Raw genomic sequence first — 22,086 nt, forward strand, 5'->3', positions numbered from 1 at the left:
TTATATTGGCAGGTTGTGGATCATTACTGAACTTAGTTGGCCTACTGTGACCGTTTTTTATGGTAAGCTGTCTAACAGTGCAGGTTAAAAGTCACCTGTATCCGGGTCGACAGTTTATATGAATGTCACTTCTGTTACTGGAAGTCATGGTGCTTGAGGACTTGGCTAACAGTCTACACATTTTCCTGTGATATCCTCCGTCATGACCAATTAGACTTCTCTGTTGGGATGGAAAATGGTCTTGTGGGTTTTTTTTTTTTTTTTTTTTTATATCTTTCCCAGTGGAATTTCTGACCCACTGGCTTTCAACCGTATCCTTTCATGACTGCACTTAGTAAAACGTTATCATTTGTTGTTGGAGTTTAAAACCAGGCCGGTCATGGTGTTCATTGTTGCAATCTTACTACAAAAACATGCTGAATCTCATTCCCTGCATATTTTCAACCGGCACTTTTGTCATTCCTCGTGTTTTCTCCCCACTTACTCACCACTAAAAGGCCCAAACCATCAGTGCAGTATTGCATTGTCATTTATGACGCAAGGGAATACAGTAAGAGGTTGGGGGATGTTGCCAGACGAACACACACAAATGACTCTGTTTAACCACGGAACCATTGAAGGGTAAAAATGACCTAGATTCATCTGTCTATTTCTCTCTCTCTCTCAGGAGGACTTGCCATTTGGGCTGCTGTCAGGTCATGTGAGGAGAGATGGGACGTTTTTCTTAACCATGCTCGGTCTCAGTGTTTCTCCTTGGGTTTTAAACAAATTTTCCACAGGCATGGATGCAGCTAGTGTCCCAGTATCAGTCTCGATTCCCTCTCAGCCCTTACTGCCCTTTCCTCTCAGGATTACAACATGTCTTTCAAAAGATGGATTACGCTTCTTTCTTGCAAGTCTGCGCAACCTCTTGACTGTCCGAGATTATGTTTGAGACTTACGGTTGAAAATTCCTGTTATGTCATTTTGTTTACTGAGTCACTCAGCTGAGAAATGTGCTGTACCTCCTGTAATCAAAGTGGAAGAGGATTTTATGGTGGATTATATACTTGGCTTTACATGGGATGAAGTTATGACTGTAATCAAAATTACTTGATAGAGGGACGTGGAGGTGACAGGCGGCTGTAAAAGTCAACACTTTTCAACTTGATTTATAGACTACTGTTCCTTGGAATTGGGAGTGCAATTGAATTACGCAAGGTAGTTAATTTGATTTGAATCTTAACATATTTATTTACACGTAGCCCTCAGTGGTTGTGGAGGGCTTTTTTGGCTCAAAATAATTGCTGACTACTAGTGTGGCTAGAGTTCAAGTACGTACCAGAACTATTTAAGAAAGACTGCCAGGCCAACTTGCATTTCTCTGTTTGAATTGCAAATTTGTAGCCACGAAAGCTCCCAGGCTCTTTACTGCTTCTCTCTCCTGTTTCTCATCCACTGTTTTTCTTGCTAACTTCTGCTTCTTGCTTGCCCCTCCACCCCCCTCAGCCCACCAGTCCACCCACTTAGAGGATCAGAGGGAAAATCATGTGTGTTAGCCTTTCCCTTTTTTTTTTTTTTTTTTTTCCAGGACAGCATGGTGCTCTGGATCACAGCCAGCCAGAGAATGTAGCCTGCAGTCAACTCAAGGCAGCTAGTGAATTTAACTAATACACACCTCCCTGGAGTTAAACTAAAATGTATCCATCCGATTTTGGGTCACAATTTGTAGACTAAGCCAGGAACTAGCCTGCAGTTATAAGTGCATAATTGAACTGTTAATCGACATGTTAATGTCCCTGTTTTAATATTTGCTTTCAACACTGTAATTGTGTTTTTCTATTCACCAGGCAAAACCTATATACGGAGGATGGTTGCTTCTTGCACCTGAGGGAACAAATTTTGACAATCCCCTACACAGATCCCGGGTAAGTGGTTTCATAAGTGTGTACCCTTGCTGGACTTGAAATTAATCACATTCAGAACAGAGCTTGAGAGTTTTGTCTCTTCACCTCTTTTTGACTTTTGACCATAGTATTTTTTCAAAAGTCTGTCTTTGTCTGTAGCTTCAGTTAAAGAGTTGAAGAAGTGCAGTTCAATGGATTTTGTGTAAACCTGCGTAGAGAACAAGATGGATAAATTTAATATATCAGAGCAGCTCAGATAGGTGTCAGATAAGTTGATGAAGACGGTGAGCTTGCATAGCCTTTCCTTTAATTTTGTCATGCATTCTCATTTGAAATTTGACAAACAGGAGGTCTGATTATTGTGGCTCCTGTAGTCGTTTCATGGATTCAGCAGTTTCCTGTGGGAGTCTTGGCCCTCTATCAGAAGAAGCCTGGTTCTCAGGCAATAATAAGCCCTAATATTGACTTTGTTTCATGAATCCTGCTCCCTTAGCATCATGTAATTGGAGCCTTGCTCTGTTGCACCGCTTTATCAGCTCCTAGATTATACGGTAGAGGTGCATCCCAAAGAGGAGTAAGGAGAATGTGGGGGAGGAGAAGGAAAAGTCCGAGTTCTCACAGCCACACTGATGGCTTCCATATGGGTTTTGGGGAAAAGCACCTCTGGATCCTTCAACTCAGCAAATGTCAACACACCGCTGCTGCTTTGACATCATCGTTGATATGCTGGTTTACTGATCACTGATATACAACAAACAAATAACTGACTTGTTGGATGTGTCATGTTTTCGGACCACTTTGGTCAAGCAGGTTATGTGTCTTTGGCTCAACAGCACTGCAGAATTAATCCTGGGGTTAGGACACTATAAAGCCCCTTGTAAGCCAAATATCTCTTTAATTCCGTCTTTGGATATGACTGTGGTGCCGCTTTAACATGGCGTGTGAGGGTTATCAGCATCCCTGTTGAGACCTTCCGATGCCTTTTTAGGTTACAAAGCACTTCTCAATATTTCATGGATTGGACTCTGTTGGAATCGGAGCCTCGGAAATTTAACACTGTGACAAAATGGTGCATTTAGATAGGAGGGGGGGGGCAGTGCAGAGCTTATTGAGCCAATGAGGAAAGAAATCAATGGAAACTGTCACCATATAATTTGCCAGGACAGGAATACCACTCTAAGCAAGAGATAAAATGACTCCCTTGTATGTTTAATTTGACCTTGTAGTTTCAGCAACAGCTTCTTCTTCCTCTCTTGGCAGGGATCCATTAACATTGTGCACTTCATGCGCTTGCTCTAAACACTGACATGATACTGCCAGATATCAGTTTACAGTTGTGTGCATTTAACATATATATCTTGTAAGAGATCTGTTCGTGGATGACATTATCAGAAGTGCAATCTTGTGTTCAGCTGTGAAAAGGTTTCACTTAGAAAAACAATCCGAAAACCGGATGATTGATTTTTCTAACTGAAGCATGGGGATAAAATGTTGTCCAGCTCGCTTGAAAGCCTTGTGATGTGGTATATCACGAAATGGTGCCAAGAACCTGGTTGCCACTGCATGACAACTGTTTCCCAAAGGCTCGCTTGCCTTTGTGTATTTATTGTCTCTGTATGTGTTTGCAAGAGTGCGTGGGCCTAGTCTTTTTACACTGAGGTGTATAACAGTAGTAGCATATAAAATTGGCTAATATATAATAAAACACAGCTTCCAGACCTTGGCTAAATGTTTTCACATTTTCTCATGTTGCTTCATCCTTTTTATAAAATGCTTTTGTAACGTATTGCTTTCACTCCAACCTATTCATGCGACCATATACTGTAAATAACTCAAGGTTTTCTCTTGTTGTTCATGCAGAAATGGCAAAGGAGGTTCTTCATTCTTTACGAACATGGCTTACTTCGCTATGCTCTGGACGAAATGGTGAGTGAAAGCTTTCTCCCTGTTGGCTGCTGATTTTTTTTCCTTGCTATGAGTAAAACATTTTTAAAAAACTGATCCAGATAATGGCCTGGTATCAAAAACTAGCTGCTGTTGTGGTATATATGAGCAAATAAACTGTACACCTGTACTATAATGGCTTGCGTGGTAAATTCAGCATCAATGGCACAACATAGTCATGTCATACTCACCACTCACCCATCTCTTGCTCTTGAGTTTCTGTTTTATACGTTTTCACCCACTGAACTTATGATTTATTCTTCTAAGCTTTTCTTTTTCTGTGATAACCTGCTGTTAATGAAACTCTGCATCAGTGAAAGAGATGTGATAATGCCCTCCTGAAGTATTGAGTTTGCATTACCACCAAACAGCTGCAACAGAAAGTTAACACACTAACAGGAACCTAGCACAAAATAGGGAAGCTTTTTACTGAAATATGATAAAGTATAAAACTGGGGAAGTTAAACATTTAATTTTAAGTTGGGGTTACTGTTGATCAATTTATTAATAGATCCCATGACAGTTAAGTGTTAGCTAATTTTGACTCTAGCTGAAAGGCTGGGTTTATGCTTGTTTATTTGTTTCTTAAAGGAGTTGTTCTCACTGAAAGCTTCACACATGATACATAAAAACAAGGAAGAGGAATTCATTAACAGACTTTAAACATTAGAGTTAACAATGCAGTCATTTTCTTACTAGCATATTTGTCTGGGGCAAACCTGCAGAGTGTGATGGGCGCACTGCCACTTGCACAGGCAGTCACCACGCTGTTAACACTTGTGCTTTCCTGCATACAGCAGAGTATTTTGTAAAAGTGCTGAACACTAAGCTAACTAGCACAGCAGTGTCAAAAGGAATGAAGTGACGCCACATGGTGTTGATACTAAAAGTCATGTGCCGAGCTGTATGTGTTTGTTTAAGTGGCTAACACGCGTATTGTGCAAGAGCCCCATGGCAACTTCCTGTTCTAAAAGACAAACTGGAAAAACCACTCAAAGCCAGGAAGATGAATGTCTTTAGAGTGGTCTTCATTGGTACCAGTGGCTCAATATGCAATAATTACAACATGAATATGCGGACTCTCGAGCTTGTGTTTTTGTAGGTCACTTGTTTCGATGTTATATAGTTTGTTGGCGCTATATGCACTGTAGCATGTACACTGAACATTGATTGACCCAAACCAGCTCTGCTCAACAGCTATATTCCAAACGTGGGATGTGCTTTGTATTGAGGTTAAAGCAGTACATGCTTTATTGCTTCTGACCCTTTCATTCTATATTCAGCATTCTCTGGTAGAGGAGAGATATGCTGAAACTTTTATGTAATAGAAACACCAAGAGCTAGGATGCAGAGTGTGGATTTTTGTGCTTGTCTGTACCTTTTGAGGGTGATTTCATTCTCCCTAAAGGAATCTGCTGCATGTTGAGTGGCTTACCATTTACATGGTGCATCCAACGGCAGGGTAGATTTTTTCCTAGCCACAGTGTTATATTGTACGTCTTCTTCAAACTGGAGGCGAATAAATTGTGTTTATGAGGCACTGGTAGAGGATGATGACACCAGAAGAAGGATGGGTGATGTGTTTACAGGAAGAGACAAAGGAAAGAGGCGGATGTCTTCTCTCCATTCATCGTTCTCTCTGGATGTCACTCTTCATCTTTTCATCTCCTTTCTGAATGAAGGATCAAAAGGAGAGGGGGGTAGCAAGGGTCTGGAGCTGGAAATATCAAGTGACACTAAATATAGAAGCTCACTTGTCACACCAAGCACATTAGAATAATTGGTTTGTGTTGAATAAACAGCTGCGCAAAGTTGGCTAATTGGCATACATATCCGCCACTTGTCTTTTGTGGACAAAGGTCAAATTAATATTGGGCTGTTTTATGTTAACATTAGGTAGAATCTGTGAGTGGCATTATGATTTCAGAAATTGCAGTTAAAGTCTTATTCACTTTTAAAGACTGTATAGGTAATGATGTAAAAAAGATTTAGTGCCCAAACATCAGTGTTAAGCTAAAATAAATGTTAATAAAGCCAAAGCCAAGCAGTTGGTTGCAACATTTCATTTTCGTGAAGAGGTGCAAAAATTTTAATCTAAACTTTATTGCGCCATTGTTGTACAGCAGGTTAATTGCACATCTAGGATGATGGGTATAGTTTTGAAATTTGATACATTACTATGTATTTCATGCAGTATTGTATATACAGTTAAAATGTTAAGTGCAAAAACATTTCACATGGCTACAATCAACATTAAATACAAGATAAAGACTGACGTTAAGGTCTGTTTTGATGCTGTGTTGTGAATGACATCAGGTCAAATCTAAAGACTGCCAGCTTTTGCCAGTATAATGTTGCTCCAGACCACATCAGAGTGCCCATATGAGAGCACTAGTTGGGGTTGTAGATGAGGGGGTGCCCCTCTGTTTTCCTCTCGGCCTAGTTTTATGGCTTTTGTGTCTTGGCTCTAACCAGACCCAGATGAGCTGTGGTCCCAACCTGCAGGATGTGGCATGGCTCTGGGGGAAAGGAATGGTTTAGCAAAGTCCCGGGATATCACAGTTCTGTGAGCCATCGATTTGGGGTTGCCCACCTACAGTGAACACCCATCACGACACACCACTGCCAGAGTTTTATGCCGAGAGCAGCGGTGGCTTTGAAGAGCTGTTGTGTGCAAGGAACAAGTGCTAAAAAGAAGAATGTTTAGCTGAAGTAAGAGCATGATATAGAGAAAATGCATTCTGTCACTGAAGGGTAGAGAGGGTGAATAGCTGAAAATGTTGGCCTGCATAGAACGTGTGATGCCATGCAAGGCTAATGTGTTACTGCAGCGTTAGTGGATTGTTTTTGGCACAGGCTTCTAAAGAAAGGGAATTGTGTAATGTCTTGTGTCTAAGGTGTTTTACTGAATATAAGCACTATACAATCTCTTAGCTGGAAATAAGGAGATAATAAACTTTCACTTACAAACTCCTCTGTCAATTCAATGTCTCCCGTTGTTGGAACGCACAAGCTAGACTTCCCCAGAGCAACTCAACACAGTTATTTCAGGGTTTCAGAGCGTTGCCAAGGCAACATGTTTTGTCCCTTTGTCCAGCAACAGTTGACCATGGCATGTGTAACATGGGTCAGAGTTATTCTCTGTTTTGTGGAGAGCTCTCACTGTCTCTGTCCTGACTGTATGGATACAGGACAGAACTCTCTGGAAGCAAAGCACGCGTGTGTGGGCTGAGGTTGTCTCTGGGCTCGGTCATATGGCGAGCAAGCCTTTCTACGGTAGCTGTTGAAAAAACACCAGACACAGCATTGAAATGTGCAAGGCAGGATTGGACAGAGTAATAGTTTGTGCTGAGCTGCACATGTTTGTCTGTGTGTGTGTGTGTGTGTGTTTGTGAATGCACCTGGGACCGAGGGTGCTTGACTGCAGAAGCCATGTCAGGAACAGGTGTTGCAAGGTTTGAGAAACCTCCGTTTTAAACTGAGTTCAGCTTTAGCAGACTTGACTTAACTTAGCACTGATGAGAGAAAGTGATCGTACAATCACGCAGGGGTCAAAAAAGAGAAATGAACAAAGGTCACACATACCCAGCTGTATGATTAAGCTATTCAAGCTGTTTGAGTTATGTGAGAAACACCCACACACACAAAAAAAATCCATTATCATCTAGTGGTGAGGGCACGTTTGTGGGTGTAAAGAACTCTCCAGCTCCACAAGTGCGAGTTAAAATGATCAACACCCACACTCTAATAACTGCTTCGCTATGCAGTTCTAAAATCTCCACGCAACACCTAGCTCCCACTGACCGTGCTTTGACCTAATTGTAACCTATTCATACTGACACATGTAGACACTTGCACACACACCCTTCATCATATGACTTGGGCTGAAGCTCAATCTCTGTTCTGGTCTCTGACCTCACACTGAATCATAGCCTCGCTTTTTACATCCTTAGATTAAGGAGGCATTGATACCCTTGTATTACTGTTGACAGTGGCTTGTGTACAATATTTCTCATTTTATTTGAAGGTGTTTTGCAAGTGTTTGTAAAAGACTTACACTTAATGTTCTCATGCTGGTAAGTTAATGTATTTTAGTCCAAATTATCCAAGCACACTATACCTGCAAATAAAAGGAGGCTACCTATTGAGTTGCAGTACACAAAAGGCCCATTCAGAGACACTTGAATTTGAGACATTTGCCTTTAGACTGTATTGACTGCAGTTGACTGTTTGTATCACAGCCATATCCCTTGTTATTCCAAGGAGAACATGATGTTCTCATGACGTTTCAGCTGTTGAAGTCATTCTCATTTCATCTTAGCTCAATTAATTTCCTGTGTTTACTGGAATTCAAATAGTGGACCCCTGCCCTCTAGCGCTGTCCAAGAACTGAGTTTTGAGAAACTTCCTTCCATTTCCCACACATTTGTGCATTCTTTTAACTTGAGGCACACTTTTCTACTGCCACTCTCCTGAATCTTTCAGACATGAGCATATACAACCTCAGCCAGTGTTTGCCTTCAGATTTGTAAGACCCCATAACATGCTGAAACATGCATAAACCTTCTTCCTTCTCTACTCTGTGAAACGTAAAATTGAGGGCTATTTTTAACCAATTTTGAGGGGCTTTGTGCTGGTTTGGGAATGAGGAGAGCTTTCTAGGGGATGGATGAGTGGGCAGGGCCTCTGAGCTGTGTTGTTGCCTCCAGGCACTCTATGCAGGGAATAAGTGGAGGCTGACCACCCCACCCCATTAAATTAGGGATACTTATAGGGGAGCTCCAGTCGTAACCTAACGCGCCAGATGGTTTGATACACAGAACCATCTGAGAAGTTGTTCTTGGGAACTGTTTGGAAAAGGCAGGCACTTTAAAAAAAAATACTTGGCAGGTGATTGGATGAACCGTCTGTCTATCACCGTCTTACCTTGCGAGGCAGCTGGACTCGCGAGAGATCACGCAAGAATCCTCATAGGACGATGATTGGTCTGAACCACTGGTGGTTCCTGGTAAGACAGTGTAAGCCTTCCATATTGGATCATTGTGGCCTGTTATCATTGTGACTTGTTTACTAAGTGTGGGTCCTGCGTGAGGCATGTGTTGGTTTTGTAGAGATATGGTGCGTGAGAGTCTTCTTTAACCCCTGCCCTTCCTTCCCCATGGATCCAGTAGGAACTGATCTGCTGGAATGTAAACAGCCATGGATTACAGTGGGGTCACTGTTCCCATTGCACAAAGCCACAAAACCATGGGAACAGCCATTCATACAGCTTGTAATCATCAGGGTCTACTACAACACTCTAACTGCCACTCAACGTAATGGCAGCCCCACATCCCAAAGCTGTTGTCTAATATAGTATATTTTTGAAGAACAATTCCTTGTTTTTGTTTTCATGCACAGAAATGGGGAATTTTTGTGGATTTTCAGCCACACTAGCGGTGTGGTTCTAGGCATGGCAAGGCCATGAAATTGTCTACAAATACTCATGGATCCCAGACACTGAATTCCAGTAACTTCCCCTGATGTTTCTCATAAACCTCTATCAAGTTAGCATTTGTGGTTTTGAGTGTAATGTCTCGACAACTGTGGAACTGGTTGTCATGAAGTTTGGTACAGATACATACATGTCCCCCTCAGGATGAATTGTGATAACTTTGGTGATCCTTTTTCATCATCATCATCATCAGAAACAACAAATACTGATTTGTCAATTTCTGGGATATGACCAACACCTGCAAGTAATGCCTCTCCCATTAGTCTTAGCTATACTTTGGGTTTAGTGCTAATAAAGAAATGTTAAAATGCTAACACCTGAAACAAAAATTATGAACATGGTAAATATTAAATCTGCTAAACGTCAGCATTTTAGCATGCTGATGTTAGCATGTAGCCCTAGCACCTGTGTGCCAAAGTCACACAACTCATAGCTGTGGATTCTTAGTTTTGTTTAGGTCAAACAAACTTGGCATGGTCTTGTCTATGCTTACCAACCACCACATGTTGCTGTCCCGGTCTCCCTGTCAGACCCAAGTTAAGGAGTCCACCTCACTCTGTGTGATCAAGTGATGACTAACCTCACATAGCACACAAACTTTCCATTATCACTTCTACACTAATCAGGCCAGAAGTCATTTGTCAGTTTTTGAAAGGGATTTGTACATCGTCTCTTAGGCAGGGGTTCTCATCCACCCGCTAACATTGATGGCTAACCACGGGCCCTGTTGTCTCTCAAGTGACCCAACATGCATATCCACTCTCCAACTGAGTGCTGTGCTTTATGAGTAGATAGGACCTTACCATTACCAGGAGAGTATGATTAAGTTGAATAAAATTAAAGTTGCCATGGAAGAGGGGCTAGGTTGTATTTTCACTTGATGAATGACAAATCTGGTGACTGCTCTGTTGGCCTTTTGGCCTGACTTTTCTGTGTCTTTTTAACTGCATTTTAGTTTTTGCCTTGGCTTTAGTCAATACATCATTCCGGATATGACCAAGATAAAAATCTTATCTCCTCCACTTGCTCACTGTTTGAGTATTTCCATTCCTTTTAGTCAGAAGTACAGTAACCCTCTCTGGCTCAGGACCAAGTCTGCTGCCTAAACATTAAACTGAATCACTTAAAGCTGATCTACAATGTAGGCAGAGCTTGGCCTGGGTATGAACCACTATCCTGCATGGTACCACTTTGGTCACTTTTATTATGTTTAAATGTGTAATTTTAAAGCTGTTGTTTTTATTAGTGTACAGACACACATGGATAACAGCCAAGAAACATGATCGCAGCTGATTTGAAACTAAACTTAATTGCAGTTTTGTTCTTGCTCTAAACTCTCAAGGATCAGATGTGAAGGATGGGGGACATTTTCATGTTTTCTCACTCCCCTGCCCTCCAATCCCCCTCCCCCATTCCCCATTTCTGGACTGTGTATCACATAGCCAAAAGGCTTAATGAGTCAAAATAATTGCTTTCAAATTACACTTATTAAATTCAAATTACAGTCAATAAAACAGCATTGTCCTCCAGTAGGCTAACTCAGAAGGACTAAGCTGCCCTTCTGTGATTGACTGCACCCAAATATTGTATATGTAGTTTGGTTAGTCAATAAGAAGAACTTGGTCTTTCCTTAAGGGGTTTTTTGTATTGTCAACAAATCTCATGTACAGAGCCAAACCAACAATGAACTCATCCTACTTATAAGTATTGCACATGTATCCAAAGTCTGATATATCTTATTCTTCTGTGCCATAGACCGCTGTTGTTGTCCAAAAACTATTTAAAACACTTCAGTGAGCCATACTGCTGCACTGGGTGACATGTTCCTTCATACCTGAAGACGGTGGCTACGGTAGCTTGTTTAGAAACAAAATGTAAAAATAGCAATAACATAGCAACCATCCTTGTACGACACCACTGAGCATGTGTGAAACATGGTTCCATTTACAGAGCTTCACTAGCTTGTTCTGGTACATAACAAAACCTTCTGACTTTGTTCTACATTATAAATTTCTCAAAGAACTTCGTTACAAAGTCAAGAGGTTGTGTTATGTAGCACAACAAGCTAGTGAAGTTCTGTAAACGTAACTGTGTTCCCGCGCATGCTCAGTTGCATTACAATCTTATCGCTACTTTATTCTTTTGCAGCCGTTTCTAAACAAGCCACCATAGCCACCGTCTTCAGGGATGAAAGAACAAGCCACCAAATGCAGCGCTGTGGCTTATTGACATGTTTGTGACAGAGAAATAAGATATATCAAACTTTGGATACACGCGCAATACTTCTAGGTAGGATGAGTTCATTGTTGGTTTGGAGATTTGTTGACAGTAAAAAAAAATATATAGAAAATCACCAGCCTTATCCTTTTAACATATTAAAAATTTGCTTTCACAACACAACCACTGGCTATAAGATTAAGCTTAAGCTTTCACTGATGTGGGCATAAAACAATTCAAGACAGTTCATCTGTTCAGCCCTCTGCTTTATTATTATATGGTTCACTGCCAAAGGATCATTTAACACGGGGCAATAGGTCTATCACCACCTTGAGTAAAATAGTCCTGTATTGCTCATAGTAAAGGGATAGTGATTTCTCATAAGGCATCACTTTTCTATTGATGTGGGATTCCTTCTAATGGCGACCTTGGACTCTTTTAAATTTCTCTTGGTGAATATGATTGCCATGTGAGGTTGAGCTAAATTCTTGATGGCAGTCCACTGTTGCGCCATGGTGAGGAGTCCTTAAAAGGCTCTTTTTTTCACAATGTCTTTTTACCACCCTTCTCTTTATGCCTTCCTTCATTTTCTTGTTCTTTTTAATGATTTCCAACCATTCATTATCCAGAGAAAGGCTGGCTCCAGGAGGCTTTGGCTAAACCAGTGTCCACTCCAACTTGCATGGTCCTCACTTTTACTTTCCCATTACTCAGCCTTATTCACTTTCCCATCCTTTTACCTCCTCACTTTCTCTTATTCTGCCACTCTCTCGTATCTCTGTCTTTCATTCCAGTTCTCTCTGGCCAATAAATCATTTGTGTTGGGGAGAGCAGCCAGCAGTATTGTGTAACTTCGCCCCCCAAAACCCTCCCTTGTCTATAAAGCCAAACACGGCCTGACGGACTGCTCGCTCAGTTTGTTCTAAACAGTAGACCAGGACACTGACAAAGGTTTCATTTAAAGCATCAGGGTGAGGGGTTAGCCAGCTCTGAGACAGGCACTAATAAAACAGCAGGGTAGGTGGGTAGGTGTCTGCATGTGTGATGGTGGGGGCTGTAGCGACACTGAGAGGTATTTCCAATTTGGAAAGTGAAATGCAGCTATTGAGAATTACCGACACATACACACCACTAAACCCAACCAGTGTATCTAGGAAATATTTGTCATTTATATTTTAATTTGGCTCTGATTTTCTATTTAAACCACATATTACCACTAGACTATACTAGATGCTCTGCCCTCTCTGCCTGGGTTTTAGGTTGTGGGACGGATGGCAGAGTTGATTAGTTACATCACTGCAGTAAGATGTCTCAGTTGGATGAAGTCCAGTTGTAACCTGGCCTGAGACCGGGTGTCTATTAATTAGGCTGCTGTCTTGTGATGGCCTGCAGTAGCCGCAGCTGCAGCTGAATGTCTTTCAGAGTTGCAACAGGTGCAGGTGTACTGGATGACCTTTAACCTTTTACCTCAGCTTGGCGACCTGCCAATCCAACCACCTGTTAAGGTCAGTGCTCTGCAGCCAAGATATTATTAGAAAGAAAGTGCAGCCTTGGAGTTGGTGATGTTTCACGTGAGTACAATAGCGAGGCTAAGACATATATTATGGTAGAAATATTTAGATAAAATAATCGATAGAGGTAAATAGATTGCCCAGTAGAAACACTTACTATATAACTTACTTATACTTACTTATAAAATTCATAACCTGCAACTTAAGTATGTTGGCTTGTAGCTAATTGTTGTTGGGTGAGCCCTTTGCTCTTTAATAACCCACTCCAGCTTCTTCAGGACCTGGCCCAAAATTCCCATTTCCATCAGCCATGGACTGGATCATCTCCAACCTCAGCACCTAATCAGCTTAGTGCTCTCTCCTCTATGCTTAGCATTAAAGAGAAAGCGCGAGAAAATGCCCCCTCTACTGACACCAACTGCAGTCCTTTGACATATGAACTACTAAATGAAAAAAGCTGCGAACAGATTGATATGTAGTAAAATGAAAAACAAAGCAATTAAGAAATGGGCAAGATAGCTGGCAACTTTTCCAGATATCAACAGAAGAATCAGAACTAACTGAAAACGAACCAAACTATCTTGTCCGTCTTCATCAACTTTGAGCTGCTTTTGCACACAGCATCATATTATGTTCAGCTAATACTTACACATCTTTGACAAACTGATTAACTGAAATAAGCTAAAATATTAGGGTATTCTACATTTTTCCATGGACATCATTGAACTTGGTATCGAAGCTCAATTCTTTTTGAGTACTGGCCTTATATTGTATATAGCGTAATTACTGAAAACTAACAATAAAAACGGTCATTTACCAATTCTTGATCATATTCTGAAGTTGAAGTTCTAGTTTGTGTTGACAGCATCTGATGCATTCAAGAAGTTTGGCATATTTTTTGAAATGATAAGACACTTATAGAAAAACATGCTTGGAAAAGTTAGGTATAGTAAAGAAATATAATTTGGTTATTGGTACAAAACTTTGTATTGTTAATAGTTTTTAAAGTTCCATTTTGTTTAACCAGTCCTAGAACACACAAAGAAATTTGGAAATTAATTTTGCTGAAACTAATTTCATGCCCCAAACGTTTTTAGCTCATGAATTGTCTCTTAGCCTCTTAAGTTATCTTTTGTCAGCACTCTTTTGAATAGCAGGTAAACTACTAACCAGCAGACCTGGGGCCGTAGGAAGCTGCTCTTCAGCCCTGTGGAAAAACTGCTAGCTCCAAAATTGAGGTATTAGCTGGATTCCCAAAGGAACATTTTCCTATCCCTCCCCCATTTTCCTTTCTCTTCTGCCTGATGGGCCAATTTGCGTTGACTTAGCAAGGCTTTGGTAGATTTGCAGTTATTATCAAAGAGTTATTTGAAGCCCGACAGCAGGTCTTATTTAATTTCTCCACATAGTGTAGACTGAGTTGTAGAAACTAGCTTCTTGATAATTGTGTTACTGGAATGAATGATATTTATATACATATCTCTGACAAGAACAGCTTTAAACAGGACCTTGTGACTTGACAACAGCTACAGCATATAATGGGTTCCTATTCACCTTGGCCTACTTTCCAAAGTGCTGTGTCAGAGCACCGTATGGGATGCTGCAGTAATCCAGACACTGCTGTTTTGGAGCACCTTGTGATCTTGGAACACAGGTTTGTTTTTCTTCTGCAATAGAGAGAAAAAGTTGATCTTAGTGCTGCAACTTTAGGATTTACTGTTCTACAACTCAGTGAGTGGCACTGCTTTTGAGAGAGCATAAGTATATTTTAAGAACAACAATGGTTAATGTTGGAAAATAAAACCAGTCTAATGAACAGGACACCCAGCTGTAGTCATCATTGGTCTTGGAAGAGTAGTAGTAGTTTCAATGAGTTTATAATGGTGCATACTTAAGATGAATACGTTTTATTTAGGGCTTCATTGTGGCTTCACTGTGACATGCATTTGTCAGCACTAAGCCACCAAGGAATTTAAATAAATATTTTTTTCCTGCCTCCATGGTTCACTAACCTGACGGGAGTGTAATAAGACAAAAATATCTAAGTATGTAATATGTCACGTCCCCGCTCAGCAGCGCACACTTTCATCTTACCCTCTCTGGCTCCTTTTTATGTTTGTCATGTCAACTCATTTAAAGATTGACTACATAGCAGATAGCAACAAATACACTCATTGTGAGCGTACTATAATTAACACCAACCGTAAAACCTTGAGTGAAAGATAAAAACTGAAGCTGATAAGCAGAGCAAGCAGACATAACAGCCTGTAGGTTTCATTCATCACAGATGGGAAGGAGTAAAGAAAACAAGTTGATGAAGAAAGAAGAGTACAAACTGTTTACATTGTTAGGCATTGACAAGGATATATACAAGAAAGAAGCTTTAATGAAGCGAAGGGGGTTGGATTGCAAAGGTTACCAGTCTGGGAAACCACACGCACACTTACAATAATTCTGCTTAGACAGTCTGAGTCTGAACAGGCAACGCAACATGACACAACTCGATTGTAGCACCTGTTTCTGCAGCCTGCCCAGCTACTCTGTCACCACCCAGACATAGACTGACAGATTTCTCACACTGACTGTATTTTCTCACAATTCATGAAGCAATAATTATTATTACAGACTTTGCATAAGCACTATTGTCAAAGCTTATATTGCAATGCTGTATAGATAAATTATTCAACACACAAGTGCTTAATTATTTTATCCACCACGGTGGGCAGCTAGGGATCTGGTTTATGTAACTCTTGTCCATCTGATTGGCAGCATAATCTTAGTTAGCGTTTAAAAGAATTCTGCCGTACTAGCACAGAAAATGCTCTTCATCCTCCAACTCTCCCTCCTCCTCTTCCTCCTCCTCTGCATCCTGAGCTCTGTTGACTGCTGGCCTCCTAACACAGCATTAAACCACCCACATCTTCTCACCATTCTCCATAAGAGGAGCAGTACTGCCACCACCCACAGTCCTCTCTGAAATACCTGGTAGAAATACTGTATGTGTGAAATGTGTCTTTTTTTTATTGTTGTTGTTTGTTTTGTGATTATTCATTTTTCTGAACGTTGTGTTCTTGCCATTAGCCTTCACTATAGTGCCGTTGCTGTGTAACCAAGCATGCCTACAGTCCAGCATTTGTCTGAATGTCTTGAATGCATACCAGTAGAGTGAGGTGTATTTGAGAATGTCTGTAGGATTGTACTTGGCCCTGCAACAGAGATGTCAGATATCCACCATATGGCTTAGTCTGATTTCTATAGAATTATATGTTTGTATAAAGTCCAGGCAGGGGTTAGGGTCTGTATTATAGCTGAGGCTAAGGTACCATGAGGACTCTGGGACAGTGATTATTGTAATCTTGTCCATGGCCAATCTGTCAGCTCAAATTCCTGGCCTGATTGCTATGTATACCTGTGGTGGATACATGACTATTGTGGATTTAAGAAGGGGAAAGAGACAGAGAGACAGTGTGTTTGATAGTCCTCTGTAGCAAGAATGGTGACTCCATCTGTCTGGCACCTGATGACATTCCCCCCCCCAGCTGGGTGTTGGCATGTTCACTGGTATCAAAAATGTGTTTACCTCTGTTGTCCTAAGTTGCTAAGGAAAGATTTATTACATAATTGCTGTTATCGGTAATGAACAGAGGATGTTGGACCCTGAAGAGACCTGATCTTAGGCCCAGGTTTGTGAGTCAGGATGATACACTGCCAGTTCATCAGCTTGGCTTCTATGTCTTTAATGCCAAGCGGCTTTTGGTGCAGGGTAAAGAACCTGGAAACGGTGCTTGAGGATCCTGCCGTTACATGCCTAGCAAAAGACGTACCCAAATGTGTGAAGTCATAACATTTGGTTTTGTCACCAGACAAAGTGGCACCCAAAAACAAATAACAGATGTTTATAATCACGTTACAGGTGTTCATAACTAATCAACATGGTCAATGAGCAATATTTCTGGCATCTTGATACTGATAGCAAATGCGAATAAAATTCGATGATTGTAATGAAAAAGTTGTTTGCAATGTGTGACTCAATCAGACAGTTAAATACCATTTTGTTCTTCGATATTCCTTTTAGCTGAGTCAGTTGAATTGCACTCTTGCTTTCCATGAGTCTGTCAAACCCAAAATGTTGATGGCAGAGGAAGGGAATGTGCTTCACAACCAAAAACGAAAGTAGACCATCAGCCAGCTGCCAAAAGAAGCAAATATTTCTCCTACTGTGTCATAAGGGAGAATGGGATGTTTTGCTAAGCTGCGGAATGGCCAAGAGTGAAGGACACCAAGGATGCAAAGGCATGCTTGCATGGAGCTTACTAATTAGCATTTTCTAAACAGAGTTAATTCCTAATGAACACTCTTGTAATGCTACACAACATCTGGACTGAGATCACAAGACATGCGGTCTTGTGTGGTAAAGAGATGACAGATAAGTCTAAACTATGTTGTGGAAATGCATTTTAATGCAATGTTGAACTTGAAAAGAACCTTCCATTATATAAAGAGCTGCAATGATAGTTGATTAATCAATCGACAGATTGTTGATCGACAGAAAATTAATCAGCAACTATTTATCTTTTTTGTCATTTTTAAAGCAAAAATTTTGATTTGATGTTTTTCTTTGTCATATACGACAGTAAACTTGTGTACTATTGTTCTCCTTGAGCGGTGGTAAATTAGGCATTTGTCATTATTTTCTGACAATTCATAGAATAAACGATTAATCGATAAATCAAAAATAATGGAAATAAAGGTTTGTTGCAGCCCTGATTATAAAGCATCCTGTCCACGATGTTGTCAGTTGTCTTCATCAGCTGTAGTTTCTGTCCTTCTGTCCTGTGAACTGAGTGTAAAGTGTCTCTCAAAATCTCACTTTGTAAACTTTTTTTAAAAACCTTGTATTTAAGATGTGAAGCTGCTACATAGAACTGTCTTTTTAGCTAAAGCTGCTGTTTATTTTTTAGTCTTTACACTTGTACAACACTTGTACCACATACTGGCTAAAACAATATAAAATGGGACACCAGTGTTCAATCAGTTAATACATCCTCAAAATATTGATGTTGATACAGAACACCCACCCTGCAGTCATCACAGACTTGCCCAGAGAAATCAAATCTTTTTCTGATTTGTCACCCGTCTGCCCTTGAGACTGCTCAATGACTCCCATCGAGACAGTATTCATACTATTGTCTAAACAACTTCAGAGACAAGAATAAGTTTATGCTGGCTTCATAATTTCCATGCACTGATCACAAAAGGACACTTGTTTGGGCCTCTTGTCTCTCAGTCATTTCCTTGTTGAGGGTTAAGGGGAGGAGTGGCTCTGTGGACTGTGGCGGCTGACAATCCCACATTGTGTGAACTGGTGCTGCTTCACAAAGGGTCCATTGTGGAGCGCGGTGGCCCAGGGAGAGGGGACTGGGTCTAGGCTAGGTGACAGCGAGGTGTGGGTTCGGGGGGCCTGGGTCTGGGGGCTAGAGCTGCGGTGGCTGGCCCAAAGGAGGGGGCGTGTATCGGTGCTCAGCTGACACAGTGCCGAGGTTGGGAGGGTGCACACGTGTGAGAGGAGTCCCGTGCTGCTTACCACACAACCTCTCTGGAAAACATGTACTGTACTCCCACACAACCACAACCTACTTCATATAAGCACTCCAATCACTCTCAGAGGTGTAGCAGTTTAATGAAAATAGGTTTTTAATCAGAACTGTCGTCAATCTGATTTATTTTCTGTGTCCTAGAGAATCTGATGCTGTGATTATAAAACTGGAGGCTTTAAGCTGCTTTTACAACTGTTCCTAGAATTTGAAATATTTTGCTCTTTATCCTCTTCTGACTCCTGCTCAAGGACAAGCCCACATGTGTGGTGTACTCTAGATTTGTTTATACAGACAGATGGCCGAGCAGTCCAAAGTCATAGTCCACAAAACCCCGTTTTTTTTTCTCTCTCTCTGCTGCACTGCTGTTCCCCTTGACCACCAGCTTGAGACTTAATCTCCCTTCTCTCACCCTCTACTCTCCGTCTCCAAACTTCATTCCTCTCTCCAAGTCTGAGAGTGACAGGGCTCTCAGGTCAAGCTGACGCCACTCTCTCCGTCCAGTCTGAAGCAGGCATAGGCCCTCGCCCAGCTGTCCCAAGGTCTATTTGTCCGTCTGTCTGTCAAGCACGGCTGTTGCCCCGGCCTCTCACCTCGGTGTCAAGAGCCCTTCGGTGACGGACCATTTTTAAAGCCACTGGCATAAGAAGTCGAACCAAAACATAATGGCCAACTCACTTTGTTTTACCATGGTACAAGAGAAGTTGCAAAGGTCACACGACCTGCCATACCATGCTACCTAGATGTTCAGGCCTCAGGTTTTACTCTGATACATCTGCCTACTATCCTCCTTGTTCCAATTCACTGTGCCAAATTTTGATTTATTTTACAATACAGAAAGTGGTGAAAGAGTTCAAAATGAAAGTGACATTTAACAGTGACGGAGTAAACAGGGCCTCTCAACCGCCCACAGGGTGGGATTACCACACACTGTTAACTATTGACTTCTCTGTCCACATCAGAGGCCATCCATAGGCTTAAATTGCTCTGTCATTGACAGGCTATGGTTATGCTGCACAATTTGGGCCCTTGAGTCAGATTTATTTTGTCACTAGCTGACTTGAACATGATGCCTTTTAATTTGGTTTCCAGCTCTATCTCCTAATATATTCTTATTTGCTCAGGGCTGTAATTTATCATCTGTGGCTACCTGGTACTTTTAGCCTGCAACCACCATGGCATTTTGGTGTCTATAATTCTGCCTGTATGCTTAGTGAAGTGAAGGTATAACCAAAAAGCTGTTCAAACAGCATCCCGTGCCCAGTGTACTTAGTTATGCAGTACTCATTTACTCCATTGAGCAAATATAAATCCCTCAGTCAACATAAGATTATCAAGGCTTCTCTCATTGCTCAAGTAAGTCATTTGGAGGTCAGACTAAGCAAAAGTCAGTTTTTCTGAATTAGTAATATTTGTGGTTGTGTGTGCAAATATTGGCCTTCTCATAAAACTATCTTTCTAAGAATGCGTCTGCACAAGTGTTTTGCTGACAAACACACTTAGAAAAACATCATTAAAAAAGTATAACTAGCAGAACAGGTACACTTGGAGCAATGCAGTGAAGTGGACTATTAATAGATTGTCTCATCTGTTCCAAGTTGAGCTAGCATGTCGCCATTCATCGTAAATGAGCCATGCCTACACACAAAGCCATTGTGTGTGCTTACATAAACCTGCATGCGAGACTTTAAGTCTTAGTACACAAAGTAGTATTATTCTGCAAGTCCTGTGGTCATGTTATTTATGGCAGACAGATGGCATCCATGTCAGTGTGCATAGTTGGGTTTACACCTCTCAGCTAAGCATCAGACAGATTAAACTCAAGCCTGCTCCAATGAACCCATGAACTTGTACTGTTTATAAATGGAACAGACAGTCCTTTTCACAGGTCCTACAAGGCTCTGTCTAAAATGTCTAGTTTATATGATATATACTGTGGTTTTGTATGATTTTTGTATGATCTTGTATGCACCTGAATCCTTTCTATATACCACTATTTTTCACTTAATCAAAACTGAACCCACTACTTTTAAAGCTACCAAAAATACTTAATTAATTATGTGTTGATTATGGATTTTCCTGGATTTGGTGGCTATTAACTAAATACAATAATGTCATGCTGAGTCCATCAGAGTTGTAAACAACTACTCACTTTATCTATCTAAAATGACCCTAATTATTGCTAGAGTAATACTTTCTTTTACAAATAGAGCTGTTGAAGTAAAAACCTGCATATATGTAAATTATGTAATACAAATGCGGCAATACATATCACAAGAAACAAAAATATCACAGTGAGCCCTCACAAGAACATTTTCCTGTGCACAGATTGTTGTATCAGTGTGTGGTGTGCGAATCTTGGCATGAAAATTGATGCCGGGGTGGATTGTGTGAAAAGACAGGAAGACCATGTGGAGGGATATGTGAGCACATCTGTTCAGTTCCCCACTTAACGCCCTCTCTATTTCCCTCTGTTGTGTCCTGCAGCCCAGCACTTTACCCCAGGGCACAATCAATATGAACCAGTGCTCCGATGTCATCGATGGAGAGTCCAGGACAGGTCAGAAGAACTCGCTGTGTATCCTGACCCCCGACAAAGAGCACTTCATCCGGGCTGAGTGTAAAGAAATCATCAACGGGTAAGAGATAATAAGTAATAAGTTAAAGGATAGGTTCAGTTTTTCAAGTCTGTCTTAAAACAATAGTCAGGTGCCCATATGAACACTGAAACAGGTTTTGTTCACTTGTTGTAATCATTCCTCCTGTTCATACTGACCACTAGAAAGTCCCTCTTTGTGTCTCGACGGACAGTATTTTCATGTTGAGCTGCATTGGAAGGATTGTAACAAAAAGAGGGACTAAAAAGACAAACTTTGAAAGTTATTGACTTGATTTGACTAATTCGGGCGGCTCATTCTTCATATACATTTTTAATACATTTTTGCATGGAAGGAGGACTGTGGGTATTTTTCCCTCATTACTAACATTCAAAAGTGCATTATGAAGGGATCTTCTAATGGTCAGTATGAGCAGGAGGAATGGTTACAGCAAGAAAAACATGACAGTGTTCATTTGGGCACCTGATTATTGTTTTAGGACAGACTTAAAAAATTGTGAACCTGTCCTTTTAATGTAGGAATTGCACACAGACAACCTGCCTTTATGTTTACAATAACTGTGGTTTCAGGTGGGTTTGTGTTGCTCTGTCTTCTGGGTTGGAGCAGGAAGGGATGACAGAGACTTAGACAAGGGCGAAGACTTGTGTGCAACTGCTCTGCCCCCTGCTGTCTCTTTTGGGCTCTGCTTATCACATAGTTGTAATCCACACTGCAGTGACAGTGCACATTCTTGAACTGTCCCCTCCACCTGCCTCTCTGCCCCTTTTTTTTTCTGTATTCACAAACTCCTGTATGCCTGGACACATATCTCAATACACAAGT

At 41.0% G+C, this 22,086-nt stretch overlaps 1 protein-coding gene across 5 annotated transcripts in view; it reads left to right on the forward strand.

Annotated features, from left to right (window-relative positions):
• si:ch73-103b11.2 (protein outspread) overlaps positions 1–22,086 on the forward strand; it is a 49,914-nt gene that overhangs the window by 1,460 nt on the left and 26,368 nt on the right. For all 5 annotated transcript variants that reach the window (XR_010924982.1, XM_067576896.1, XM_067576900.1 and 2 more), the window contains exons 2-4: positions 1,830–1,907; positions 3,747–3,812; positions 21,134–21,285. Coding sequence is in view for 4 of the 5 variants with exons in the window: in XM_067576896.1 (XP_067432997.1) it covers positions 1,830–1,907; positions 3,747–3,812; positions 21,134–21,285 (296 nt within the window). In the remaining variant the exon portion in view is untranslated. The remainder of the gene's footprint in view (positions 1–1,829; positions 1,908–3,746; positions 3,813–21,133; positions 21,286–22,086) is intronic.

The sequence above is a fragment of the Thunnus thynnus genome, chromosome 20 (genome assembly GCF_963924715.1).
Source record: "Thunnus thynnus chromosome 20, fThuThy2.1, whole genome shotgun sequence".
Classification (NCBI taxonomy): domain Eukaryota; kingdom Metazoa; phylum Chordata; class Actinopteri; order Scombriformes; family Scombridae; genus Thunnus; species Thunnus thynnus.